The sequence below is a fragment of the Pseudorasbora parva genome, chromosome 19 (assembly GCF_024679245.1).
Source record: "Pseudorasbora parva isolate DD20220531a chromosome 19, ASM2467924v1, whole genome shotgun sequence".
In the NCBI taxonomy this organism is placed as follows: domain Eukaryota; kingdom Metazoa; phylum Chordata; class Actinopteri; order Cypriniformes; family Gobionidae; genus Pseudorasbora; species Pseudorasbora parva.
The window spans coordinates 29,228,669-29,243,336 of NC_090190.1; the positions used below are offsets into that span (position 1 = coordinate 29,228,669).

The 14,668-nt window shown below is 36.2% G+C and overlaps 1 protein-coding gene across 3 annotated transcripts in view; it reads right to left on the bottom strand.

The window, feature by feature from the left end:
* The window catches only part of dazl (deleted in azoospermia-like), a 62,745-nt gene that overhangs the window by 1,240 nt on the left and 46,837 nt on the right, over window positions 1-14,668 (bottom strand). For all 3 annotated transcript variants that reach the window (XM_067426337.1, XM_067426336.1, XM_067426338.1), the window contains exon 9: window positions 80-146. In XM_067426337.1, the coding sequence (XP_067282438.1) occupies window positions 102-146 (45 nt within the window). In that variant the 3' untranslated portion in view covers window positions 80-101. The remainder of the gene's footprint in view (window positions 1-79; window positions 147-14,668) is intronic.

Consider the following 14,668-nt stretch of genomic DNA (forward strand, 5'->3'; position numbering starts at 1 on the left):
AAAAAGAAAGAGTGACTCGGTAAAAGTGACTCCTGAAAACTCAAGATGGTCTCAATTTTGGTTATATACAAAAACTTACCAAAAAAGGAGTGCGGGATCAGCTACAGAAGGGTCAGCAAAGTCTGGACTCCACAATCCACATAGTTCTGAAAGACAGTCATACATTTGCCCTTTTTATATTAATGAGCCTTTCAAGTTTGCCACAGTTTATTTCCCTGCAGGTGTTTGCCTATTTTATACCAAGTCAGCACTGCCATCTAAAGGCTTGCCACAGCACAACAATCAAATCTAACCTTCATTAACTATTGGATAGTGCACTGTATGGTATTAATTCAAAACACATAGCATGCATATATACAAGCAATTTTCCATCACAATATGGTGCTGCTTATCCTTTAAGTACATTTATTAGTTCTCATATTTCATACATTTCAATTCCCCTGTGCCAAAAAAATCTTAATGCCTTAAAATAGCATGAATGTCACTACACCCTTGCTTCATTTTGTATTTGCAGAACCATGAATATTTAAATTAGCCCCACCTCAACATAATCACACACGCTCTGAATACCTGATCCACTCGGTCAACTTTACTGTAGAAAATGCTGCACAATGGCATGTGGACACATTGGTTTAATTCAGCCATATACGTTTGAACCAGAACTAATTCAGAAGAAGCCCCGTTTCCACCAAAATTACCTGGGACAATTTGTCCCAAGAACTTTTTTCTCCCAGACCTGTTGCGGTCTACGTTTCCATCACTGTCTAAAGTATCATGACGATTAATCTGGTGACGTAGGACTGCACGCGACTTTCCAGAGCGTCGTCGGTTCATCTGTCGTATTTTTTAAACGTCATTGTTGAGTCGAATAGCAAACAACTCTCGCAATAGACTTAGACTGAAATAAAATGCTGCGTGAGCTCAACCAATCAGCATGTTCAGCACTAGTGTTGTCAAAGATATCGATATTTCGATATATATCGATACTGGAATATCTGAAACGATACAATTCTCAGTATTCGATACCAGCTGTGCTCTCCTCTCCGACCGAAAGAGAGTTGACACACACCGGCATATTCTCACTCGCACGGCGAACGCGCTTTCTGCTGGACTTTTTCCTCATGACAGTGTGTTAGTATTAGTGTGTGATCGGTCTGAATTTTGCGCGGGATTGCGCACAAATTAATTCTACTAATCCCCGCAGATTTCGTGCTCACATCTGAAGCGCACACACATAGCCTACCGTAATAAAGCCGCCTCTGACATGATACAAGTGCAAACATTTGCTTCTTTTTCCAGCTTATTATTGGTCAAATACACTCAAAGAATTATCAGTGCACATCTGGAAGAGTATTAACGTAAACACAGTCGCAAACAGTTCAGGAAGAACGAGTAACAGGAACAGTGTTTAGGATCCATGCGTCCGTTAGTCTTAAAGGGACCGCAGTCATTTGTTATTCAAACTACAAAAAGACAAACGATCAACTGCTCTTGACTGATCAACTTGTGTAACTTTAAGTTTCATCTGTACGCTGTTGAATTTTTTACAAAGAACATTATCCAATGTTGTTTTAAATGTAATTACTATGCATTTTTTTTATTCAGTTTCTTATCTGAATGTTAGACCTACCTGAAAAAATAAAGCAGTCTGTTTAATTTGTATCTTCTATTCTATTGCATTTATTTGTGCTATTGTTTGTAATCTGTTTATTTGTTCTTATTTTATTACTGTTTACTCGTCTTTTTAAATTCAATTTACCATTCGAAATCAAGCTCTATTGTGCTGTGTGTAAGCTATTGCAACACAATTACCCCATTGTAAAAAATACATTGAGATAGCAAAAATGTGTGAGATAATTTTAATAATAATTGATCAATAATTGTTTAAATCAAAACGATGCCCAACCCTAAGGAACATGCTGGCCACATGAATTTTTAGTAAAAAATAACAATGAATAATAACAAGTTCTGTTGTCATATTAAGCATCTTATTTTTATTTTTTTACTGTGGTATCGATTTAGTATCGATATTTTAGTCTGGTATTATTTCGCCTACAAGTCGGTGTATCAGAATGGTAATGCGTTTTATGTATCGCTCTCTACAATGGATACAATATTAAATGATTAGCCTTTTGCTTGACTACATTATCAAATGGCTAATAATGTGTTGATAATGACAAACCATGAAGTCTAAAAATTAGCATCCTTAGAAACGCTTTGAACAACTTATAACGTCAGAGGAAAAAGGCATATAGTTCATCATAACATCGAATATACATCATATACATAAATTCACCTGCTATAATTTGCCAAACGCACTTGATTTTTCATATCAACAGAAAACTACACTCACCTAAAGGATTATTAGGAACATCTTACTAATACTGTGTTTGACCCCCTTTCGCCTTCAGAACTGCCTTCATTCTACGTTGCATTGATTAAAAAAGTACTGAAAGCATTGTTTACAAATGTTGACCCATATTGATAGGATAGCCTCTACAGTTGGAGATTTGTGGGATGCACAACCAGCGTACAAAGCTCCCGTTCCACCACATCCCAAAAACGCTCTATGGGTTGAGATCTGTTGACTGTGGGAGCCATTTTAGTACAGTGAACGCATTGTCATCACAGCCATCAGAGGATGGGTACATTGTGGTCAAAAAGGGATCGACATGGTCAGAAACAATGTTCAGGTAGGCCGTGGCATTTAAACAATGCCCAATTGGCACCAAGGGGCCTAAAGTGTGCCAAGAAAACATCCCCCACACCCTTACACCACCACTACCAGCCTGCACAGTGGTAACAAGGAATGATGGATTCATGTTCTCATTCTATTTACTCCAAATTCTAACTCTACCATCTGAATGTCTCAAAAGAAACAGACTCATCTTTTGCCAATTTGTAGTGGAGATGAGTGGTACCCGGTGGGGTCTTCTGCTGTTTTAGCCCATCTGCCTCAAGGTTGTGCGTGTTGTGGCTTCACAAATGCTTTGCTGCATACCTCGGTTGTAACGAGTGGTTATTTCAGTCAAAGTTGCTCTTCTATCAGCTTGAATCAGTCGGCCCATTTCTCCTCTGACCTCTAGCATCAACAAGGCATTTTTGCCCACAGGACTGCCGCATACTGGATCTTTTTCCCTTTTCACACCATTCTTTGTAGACCCTAGAAATGGTTGTGCGTGAAAACCCCAGTAACTGAGCAGATTGTGAAATACTCAGACCGGCCCATCTGGCACCAACAACCATGCCACCTTTAAAATTGCTTAAAATCACCTCTCTTTCGCATTTTGACATTCAGTTTGGAGTTAAGGAGATTGTCTTGACCAGGACCACACCCCTAAATGCATTGAAGCAACTGCCATGTGACTGGTTGATTAGATAATTGCATTGATGAGAAATTGAATGGTGTTCCTAATAATCCTTTAGGTGAGTATATACTGGGATAACCTGGCTTCTCTCAAAACTCCTCTAATTCACAGCATAGTAATATTCTAAAGCCCACCTGCACAATGACATTAGGGCTGCAAATCATTGATAATGATTCTCATTAATCATTATTAATTACAAATTACAGCACTAAATGCATTTTTATGGACAAAACGTGCATCTAGAAAGAGTGGAGTGGAAACCGAGTGAGCTGATGTAGGAAAGGTACACGACCCAAGGGCCCAAAACATGAGAAGTCTTTATTTTTAAGCTTTATTTTAAGGAAAATCATAAAAATCTTGACGTGTGCGCGTCCTCAGCGCAAAACGTTCCTTTTAAAGGTTATCTACTGATCTATAGAGGACAATAGTTATATCTTCATCTGTAAATGCTACTAATTCACGTGAGTATTTCCATTTTGCATTAAAACGCAGTCTGACAGTCTGTTAAACTTCACTGAACAAGAGCACAAACAAATAGAATGCAATCGAGAGAGACCATTAATATCCAGCGCAAAAAAATGTATATCTGAAATATCAGAGAGGTATATAAATAATAGCATAACATTAGAAGAAGTTTATTGTAAATGTAATGTGCAGCTTTTAATGGGGCAGCAAATATATGATAGATATGAGAGAACAAGATAGGCTTCTAATAATAGTTATTAAAACCATATGAAAAATCAAATCAGAGCGAGCTTGGGTGCAGAATGATGTGCTTAAAGCAACAGAGTCAGAGCTGCAGCGCTAGTGCTCATTGAAGAGTTCACTGCAGAAAGAGAAGAGATATTGAGTGCTCAAATCCATAGAAACATAGTCCAGTGTTTCCCAACCTTTTTTCAGTCATGACACCCTTTGAAAATGTTCAAAATTTTGTGGCAGACCCTCACATACATTACGCTAGGGGTGTAACGGTACTGATTGCTCACGGTTCGGTACGGTTCAGTATTTGCTATGTTCAGGGAAAAGGGACTAATAAAAGTCCAAAAAATAACTTAAATACAAGCAGCATCACAAATAAATACTATTGAGCAAAGATACTAATAAAATAAACAATGCTTTTCATGTTTTTCAGGTAGGTCTAACAGCTTTTAGGTAGGCCTAGAGAATAAATAATCAAATGTAAAATAACTGCATATTCAACTGCTTAAATTAAAAATTAATCTTTATTAAACTTACAAAAGCTATTCAATCAAGAGCAGTGAGTAATGTCCTTATCTTTTGTTTGAAATTAAACAGACAGCAGTAAAGGCTACTGCCCCTTTATGACCCAATGCAGGGATGTGTGTCGTCTTTCTCGACTGTATAAAGTTCACTTAAGGCATATACAGACTATGTCTGCTTGAATACTCATCAAGATGGACATGTTGTAGGGCTGGAAATATTTGGGTAGGCAGCGAATCGATTCGATTCACAGGTTTCAATTCGATTCAAAAACGATTTTTGTCAATTCAGAACGATTCAATTCGCTTAAAATCAAATTTCGATACGATTTGATTAATTCGATTCAATTATGCATTTTCTTATATGCATTCATAGGATTATTAAAATGCTTCCCCTAATGTGTCTTATTCAGGGTGTGAATCACAGCGGCCTTTAGAGGTCAGAGAGTGGGCAAAAAACCCAGTAACACTTTACAATAAGGTTTATTAGTTAGCATGAACTAATAATGAACTGCTCTTATAAAGCATTTATTTATCTTTGTTAATATTAATCTTACCATTTGCGAATGCATTATTAAAATCTGGGTAACATTAGTTAATGCCTAACATGAACAAACCATGAACAGCTGGGTTTTTAATGTAAAAAAGATGAACTAATGCTGAACAGAGTTAAGTTCATGTTAACTAATGCATTAACTAATGAAACAATGTAAAATGTAAACCAAAAAATAAAAAAAACTAACAATGAGCAGTACATTTGTTACTGTGTTTGTTCATCTTTGTTAATAAAAATCCAGCATTTCATGGTTCGTTCACAGTGCATTAACTTAACAGAATTTGAATAAAGTAAATGTTGAAATTAACATTAACAAAGATATAAAATGCTTCATAAGTGCAGTTAATTATAAGTGTGTTAACTAATGAACCTTTCTTTAAAGTGTTACCAAAAAAAAGTTTGTCCACTGTTAATGTTAGTTCATATTATTAACATTACTTTATTGTTTTATTATTATTTACCCTTTAATAAAGAAATTTAAATAAGTCAAATTTTACAAAGACTTTAAAAGTATTGTTAGTTAATGCTAACTATTGTGTATTATAGTGTCAATGGCTACACAACCCTATTTAAGTGTTCCTGGCATTAAACATGCAATGCTTCCATAGAGAGGAAATATCAGGCACTTTCCCAGCTAATCCTAAACTAACTTTTCTTCACATAATATTAAAGAAAAGCCCTCTTTGTTCTCTTTATACAGAGCATTTTCCTTATGTTGATAATTGTGAAGTAAACGCGCCGGTCTCTATATACTGTTGCTATAGTATTGGACGCAACTTTAATGCGCCTCTGATTAGATAAACCGCACGCTCTTATTTCAGTGTTGGTAATGTTGTAGTTACTTTAGCAGTTTGCTTCGTATATTCAGTTAAACGATATTAAGTTGGATTTCATGTATCATTCACCAGAACTGTGCGTATGCATTTTAGACACTTACAAATGTGTTTGGTCCGTCCATGCAATAAATGTGATGCTACATCCTTGAATAAGCAGGGTTTTACTTCAATAGCTCAGGTATGACCCATTTCCTTAAAACAATATATTATTTTATATAAATGAGCAACGGGCAGAGTGTGAGCGCAATCCAGTGAGGTGGAAAGAGAGTGTGCATGTCTGTGAAGGAGATCAACTGTGAGGGCGCGGATGACGGCTGCCGCTGCACAACGTCTCTTAATTCGCATGCAGTAGATATAATCAAATGTTTATTTTAAGCACTGCATCGTTATTGAATCGCGGTTCATCCGATTCTTAGCATTTTACATCGAGTATCGTCCAAAATGAACGATTCACGATTCAAAATACATGTTTCAAGATTGATGCATATGCATCGTCAGGATTTGTAATCGATGCATCGAGAAAACGAGTGAATCGTTACAACCCTTAACATGTTGACATACTTTTGTGAGTTTGTCCGTTCAAGCGCAAGACTTGAAAGAGAACAATATTTCCACGCTGTGAGACGTGTGCGCGCTCTTGGATGATGCAGAGACAGATCTTCTCAGCGTGCGGCGAATATACCCAGGTGAAACGGCGAAAATAACTGGCAGCACTCGCATGCATTGAACAGTTTACAAAGAGAGACTGTTTTCCCCACGTTTTTCTTTTATCGCTGTTGTTTTAGTGTATAACTGATGAGCCAGCACGTGTATCCATTGACAGAAACATACATAAAGCATTATTTTCAAGTAACAACCCATATTAAAGATGCTTCGGATGTGAGATGAACCGCAGCCCTTTACAGATCAAGTAGCTATTATAGGCTATAATGGGAATATGATCTTAGAGTTTTACTTGCTGATTGTCGTAACCGAACGAGACACGCATTTTGAATGCTGAACGGAGATGATTGACAGCTGCAGCAGAGGGAAGACGAGTTTCAACTTTAATTTAACAATGGAAATAATATTAATATAATATCCTTGTCCCGCACATTCAGCTATGGAATGGCTTTAGATGACCTTGTACCAGCAAATCATAATATAAGAGTGATTGCTGAAGGATCATGTAATAATATTTTCTGATGATCAGGACAGGCTGAATCTGAGCAATTGTCTGCCTGTCTGAGTTGTCAACAGACGGAGGCCGCAGTCTCGTAATTCTCTATGCAGGAAAAACCCTGTATAACATTATAAACCAAAATATCTAACCTGCAGTGATCTTACCAAAACGTTGCCAGTAAGACGGAAGGGCGCAGTGTCGAACTCTAGACTCAGGGAGAACTGTTGCAGTGGCAGATACCACAGACATTAAGATGCCCAGCCAGAAGAAACATTAGCAGTTCACCTGCGCTCAGTGTTCTGATTTATTAGCTCATATTTACTGTTTGGTGGAGGCAATCCAGAATTACTTTTGTTGAAACTATAATCAGACATATTAAAACCCTGTTTTTACTATATTAAAACCACGCTTTTGCCGTATTGATTACCATTTGTATAACCACACACATACAATATAGTTAAACTATGGATTTGAAGCAAAGCAATGGTTAATTTGTTGTTACCATTGAATAACTACAATAGACCTGTAAGCTGTTATTTATTAAAATTATTTTAGTTTGTTTTGTTCATTGTGACAAAACCATGCTTTTTTTTTATGGTGATATATTCACTATGTGTTCATAGCACTCAGCTGACACGTTTGTTTGAAGGAGAGTATTGAACAGGATGTGGAATAGTGCTTTGTCAATAAAAAATAAAATATCCCTTTTATCCGATAATTTGAAAAAATATTCGGCCAACTAAAGGTGTCTGTTGCCTTTTGTTATGAATCAATAACCTAATTATCACCGTGTATGGTTAAGTGTTTACGATGCACTTCTGGTAGCCTATGTTTGCTACGTATTTGTTACCATATTTCTACACTGAAATTTAGCCTGAATTACCGGTATATGTTGTTAATGTTGTGTATGCATACCATACCATAAGGTTACGGTTACTGTACGTTTTCAATAAATGAACCTAGTATTTTATAGGTTGAAATAGACACAAAATCTCTTTTATTCATTCTACTGGTAGTTTGATTTGCTCAAATAGAAATTGAGACCTGCCTCTAATTCTGGCCTCCTTCCAATAAAGGCCTGGACGGCGATGCGCTTGTGTAAAATAAAGGCCTGGGCATATATTAGAGGTTTTACGGTAAGTCAAAATGCCTGTCTATGTGTTGTACACAATTGAGAAAGAAAACAGATGCCTTTAATTATATTGGATCTGTGCATTTGTCTTAGTGACCGTAGCCTAATATACCCTCAGCTGTCCATGTCACCAATGTTAAACAACAAAAGTAGGGGTGTAACGATACACTTGTGTCATGATTCAATATGTATCTCGATACTAAAGTCACGATACGATATGTATATGTATTATCAGGACTCACAAATATTCCCCTATTGCATTATTATACATTATATTCAACATTATGTATTGTTGTATGATTCTATGTAATACAATTATTAATGTAATAATGTCACAAACTCTAAACTTTAATTTTTTCCCCCTCACGCATTATTCAAGCTTTCAATGTAGGCAGCATCTCTCCCCATGCCTGCTATGCCCTGCCTCTCCCACTATTAATGCAGTATGTAAGAATGAACCATCTGAAATGCTTTAAATAGTCACTAAAACTAAATGTGATCTGGTGATTTAATGGTGTCTGTGCTTTTACAAAGGAGTGTCGCTTTAAATGGTGTTTGCGCCTCACTGAGGAGAGCCGTTCCGCCAGCGTGTGCACTTCATATGATCAATGCAATCCACCACAGCTCTAATAGCAAGAAAGGTCGTCAGAATGACCGCTCTCAAATTGTAAACGTTTAGTTCATGCAAGAATTTTAATTCTGCATTTACTCCCTCTCATGTTGTTTTCGCACGTCACGCAATCATTTGAATGTCCGTGTTTACTACAGTATGCGTCGTGATAAATATTTTCATCACAAAGCCATTGTGTCTCTACAGACGACTTGAAGACTAAAGAAGATTTGGATTAATAATAATAATAATAATAATTATAATAATGTTACATTTATATAGTGCTTTTCAAGGCACAAAGCGGTTTACAAAGAAGGGGGAATCTCCACAACCACCACCAATGTGCAGCATCCACCTGGATGATGCGACGGCAGCCATATTGCGCCGGAACGCTCACCACACAACAGCTGATTGTTGGAGAGGAGACAGTGATGAAGCCAATCAGGAGAGGGGGATTATTAGGAGGCCATGATGGACAGGGGCCAATGGGCAAATTTGGCCAGGATGCCGGGGTTACACCCCTACTCTTTAAGGACATCCTGGGATTTTCTAACGACCACAGAGAGTCAGGACCTCGGTTTAACATCTCATCCGAAGGACGGATTACACACTTGATTCGTTATTTTTACATGCCTTTATGACATTCTTTGCAGCTTTTAAGTTTGAGAGGAATGACTTTAAAAATGGAGGGACATAAATCCCTGAGGTTTCATAAAGATTATCTTCGTGTTTGGGTGAATTATACCTTATAAATAGGCCTACTACAGCAAGTTGAGCCTTGGATAAAAACTCTATATCGCGAATCATATAGTTTCCATCCACGATACATATCTTCATATATGTGTGTATGTATATATATATATATATATATATATATATATATATATATATATATATATATATATATATATATATATATATATAGCGCTATATTGTTTAACGATCGTTACACCCCTTAACAAAAGATAGAGAAAAACATTTTTGTAGCTTTAACAAAGATGAATTTTACAACTTAATTATATTAATTATATTGAATTTATACAGTGAAGATTATGCAGTGTTCATCTGCATATCACCTCAATCCTCCTTTATAAATAGAGCTATTCAAATCATCTGGTGAAATTGTTTTCATATTGCCAAAATAATTAAAAAATAATTATTGCAATGTCAGTTTTCCAATATCGTGCAGCCCTAATTTGCACATGGTTTGTCTTAAAGCATATTAAAAACACCACAAAGACATATAAACAACATTAAAAACCTTGATTTTCACCACGGGGGTCTTTAATGAAAAGTGAGACTGAAAATAAGAGAACTTTGGAAATAACGGATACTGTAGATTCACTAGACTTTCTCTCAAACGCAACCTAATTTTGATACCGTTTGATTTAGTGTGCACTAAAGGGGAGCTGGTGCTTATTGATACACTGCCCTGACAGCTTTTCAAGTATTATTAAAGTGCTAGAGGCAGCTCTTTCAGACTAGCTTTCGCACTCTCCTCAATTTAATTTACAGGGCTAACCAATGTGGTTAATATCCCTGTTCATTTATAACCTAAGCAATTACATTACCACACCAATTCAAATTAAGTTTCATACAAGCTTCAACAAATATTGCTGCACCTCCAAAAAAAGAAAAGGGGACTAAATTACTCATTTGTAATTTGCTATGGATGAAAGCCTCTATTTAAAAAAATGCAGTTCTTATTGAAGCCCTTAAAATAAATACTTATTTCAGTATACTTACACTACCGTTCAAAGGTCTAGTCAGTAATATTACATTTTTAAAAAAAGTCTCTTGTATTCACCAAGGCTGCAATTATCTGATCAAACATACACCAAAACCTTTTTTCTACATTATTTTCTAAAATACTATATATATCTGTGATAGCAAAGCTGAGTTTCCAGCATCAGTCTTCAGTGTCATGTGATCCTTCAGAAATCATTCTAATTTTGATTAAGTGCTCAAACATGTTTCCATCTAAAGATTTAAAGGGATCAATTCACCCAAAAATGAAAATTAGCTCATGATTTACCCTCAAGTCATCCTAGATGTACATGACATTATTCTTTCAGACGAATAAAAGTTGAATTATATTTAAAAAAGTTAATTCCAACTATTTTTCTTACCTTCTTTTTTTTGTTACTGTGGATGTTACAGGGTATCTGCAGGTTTCACCAAGTCAAATTTAAGACTTTTTAAGACCTTTTTAAGACCATTATGAATAAAATTTAAGACCTATATCACGCATTAAAAAAAACATGCATAGGAAATGCAGAATCACTCAATTACGCTACTTAAACTTATATTATTTAATTTATTTAAATTGAACAAAGTATTAGTAAACTTATTACTCATAGCTCAATCCCACCAGGATAAGCATATATATATATATATATATATATATATATATATATATAAACTAATTTTGGTCAAATTTATATATATATATATATATATATATATATATATATATATATATATATATATATATATATATATATATATATATATATATATATATATATATTATAGAATATATATAAAAACTAATTTTGGTCAAATTTATTTATATATATATATATATATATATATATATATATATATATATATATATATAAATAAAAAATGTTTTGACCAAAATTAGTTTTTATTGTGGTCACTTCCATAGATTTGCAAACATTTTTATTTTTTTATATAATTAGGATGCAACATTAACCATATTATTATGTTAGATGCACAATAGTCACACATGGCAATAAAACTGACAAAATGCATGAATCTTGTTTGGTATTACAAAAAAAAAAGAGGCTGGTTCAGTGGTGTGTGCTATCTATCTTTAATAACATGATCGCTTGAAATATGACCAACATCTTAAAAGTAAACCACAGCAATAATTGCTTAATATAAGTAAAAAGTTTTCATGTAATTACGTAATCAAGTAATCGGTCAGTAATAAAATTTATACTTATAGGACAATAGGACAAATAAATACAACATAAAGATGCATATCTACAAAGAGGAACACCCACCCGTTTTTAGAAATAGGGTTTATTCAACTTCTCTAGACATTTAGATATGTGGGAAAATGCATTTGTCTCAGTCGTGCATTGTTTTAGTTTGGCAGGGTCGCCGCTAGCTTAGCTTAAAATGCATTTACCTACATATCTAAATGTAGCAAAGTTGGATAAGCCCTATATCTAAAAAAGTTGTAGTGTTCCTTTAAGTGTAACTTAAGTGCTGTTTCCCCGTTTGTGTTGTTGTTAAGCTATATTAATTTGCTTTCACTTTGAGAACTTACTAATGCACAGATCCAGTGCTTACTGACACGTCCCAAACTTTTTAACTCAAATCAGGATATATAGACATATGCATAATGTGTATATTTGATCCTTCAAGAGTAACGTTAGGCTAATGAGCCTAGAAATAACACATGCAATACACTCGCGCGAGCGCTGACAGACAGCAAACACACACAGCCTGACATCAGAGTTCGACGTTTACATCACTGTTAGTAACTCTTTTTAGTGCAATCGGGTATATTATACTTTTATTTGGTCATTAAGCAAGATGGTGAGAATGATTCGCCTTTGCGTTCACAATCGCGGAACTGCAAGAACCGTCAGACTCAGCTGAAGAATAAAATCTGTTTTATGCGTCTGTGGGGCACGATCAGAAAGAGGCTCGGGCCAATAACACGAAAGCTGATTGGCTGCAATAGAAGTGGCTAGCTTGTCTAATTTGTAGTTGTAATAGAGCGAACAATAGTTGGTCTAGCGAAAGAAAGAACTACAAACACCACAGAACAAACACACACACACACACACACACACACACGTGCGCGCGTGCTGTGGGAGGCGAGAGCATTTCAATGAGGAAGCGTTACATGGACGTAGGAAAATTAAGACCTGTTAAACATTATTTAAGACCAAGAACGCAATGCTTCCGCGAATTTAAGACTTTTTAAGGCCTTATATTTTGATTTTGAAATTTAAGACTTTTAAGACTTTTTAAGACTCCGCGGGGACCCTGTGTTATTGAGCTTGTAGAAGTTTAGCTCTTGCATTCTTCTGAACATCTCGCGCTGCCATTGCCCCCGATGTCATTTCTGATATAACTCCATAAACTATCTATGTTTTAAATGCCTTTTCCCCGAATGAATGGCTACAATGACTGGCTGTTTTAAAAATATATCTAGGCTAATATCATAAAATAACCCAGGCAGTCCCATCTACGAGATGTAGGCCTCCAGCTGGGCTCATAGCTTGCCAGATATTGTTACCAGGCACTGTAACAATTTTTAACAATGTATTTTTCATGTGATTGGTTCAACCGCCACCCGCTCGAATTTAATTAAAATATAATATTCCGTCACGTCATCAACCCGATCCACGGCTGTTACCTCCAACCGTGCATCTCTATGAGGCGGTTCAGCCGTGGAATACAAGCCTGCAGTTATCCGGCCGGCCTGCTTGAGTCCCTGAACACGTGCGGGCGTGAAGCATTTGGTTAGGAGGGGCAGATGGGCGGAGGGTTAAAATGAAGCGCTCTGATTGGCCGAAAGCTTTACACACTGTGGCTCAGCGGCAGAATCAACGTCATGGATTGCACTGAAACCGGCGAAATGCGAGATGCAACAAAATGCGTACCTAGAGAGCAGCGAATCGTACAAGCGTACTTAAAAGTCAAAATGCGTGCTGAGTACGAAAAATGCGTACATGTTGGCAGGTCTGCATATGAATAATGTATATATTTGATTGTTCAAGAGTAGGCTAATGAGCCTAGAAATAACATTCAATACACTCACGTAATCGCTGAAAGGCAGCAAACACACGCAGTCTGACATCAGTTGACAACCAATTGGGTATGTTATACTTTTATTTGGTCATTATGCAAGATGGTGAGAAAGAGTTGCCTTCACGTTCACGATCGCGGAACTGCAAGAAAAGTCAGCAGTAGAATAAAACACGTTTTATGCGTCTGTGGGGTACAATCTGAAAGAGGCTTGTGCCAATAACACGAAAGCTGATTAGCTGCAACACATGATGCATACTGGTCTAATTTGTAGTTGTAATACAGCAAACAATACTTGGACTAGTGAAAGAAAAAACTACAACACCACGGAATAAACACGCATGCATTTTAATGAGGTAGCGTTAAATGGACGTAGGAAAATTAGGACCCGTTTAACATTATTGAAGACCTAGAACGCAATGCTTCAGCGAATTTAAGACTTTTTAGGCCTTACATTTGTTTATATATTTTTATGACCTTGTATGGAAAATCCGGACGTTTTTATGACTTTTTATGGCCTTAAATTCTTATTGTTGCATTTTTTTTTACTTTTTATGACCCCGCGGAAACCCTGTAAAACCCTCTTTTATTTGTCCCAGAGAAAGATTAATGTGGAGCCCTTACAGTAGACCCTGTGTTCATTCATGATTTATCTCGTGCCGTAAAGTGGAGGTGATTGATTCATGTCGTGCATGCCGCGCTGCCGTTTGCTTGAACTGAGGGCTACAGTGATCTGTGAATGTCACGCCCCATAGACTGTTAAAAAATAGGTCACGCCACATTAGAGCACAAAAAAAAAAAGATTGCGGCAGCTAGCGAATTTCCGATGCGTTCAACTTTACACTAATAATAATGTTTCATCTCAAGTGAGCGCACAAATGTATTTGTTTTTAGAAATTATTCACATCTTGATTTTCCATCCAGCATTTTTTTATGCAATATCCAAAAATAGTGGAAAATAGTGGATGGAAACTGCTAACATTGAAAACA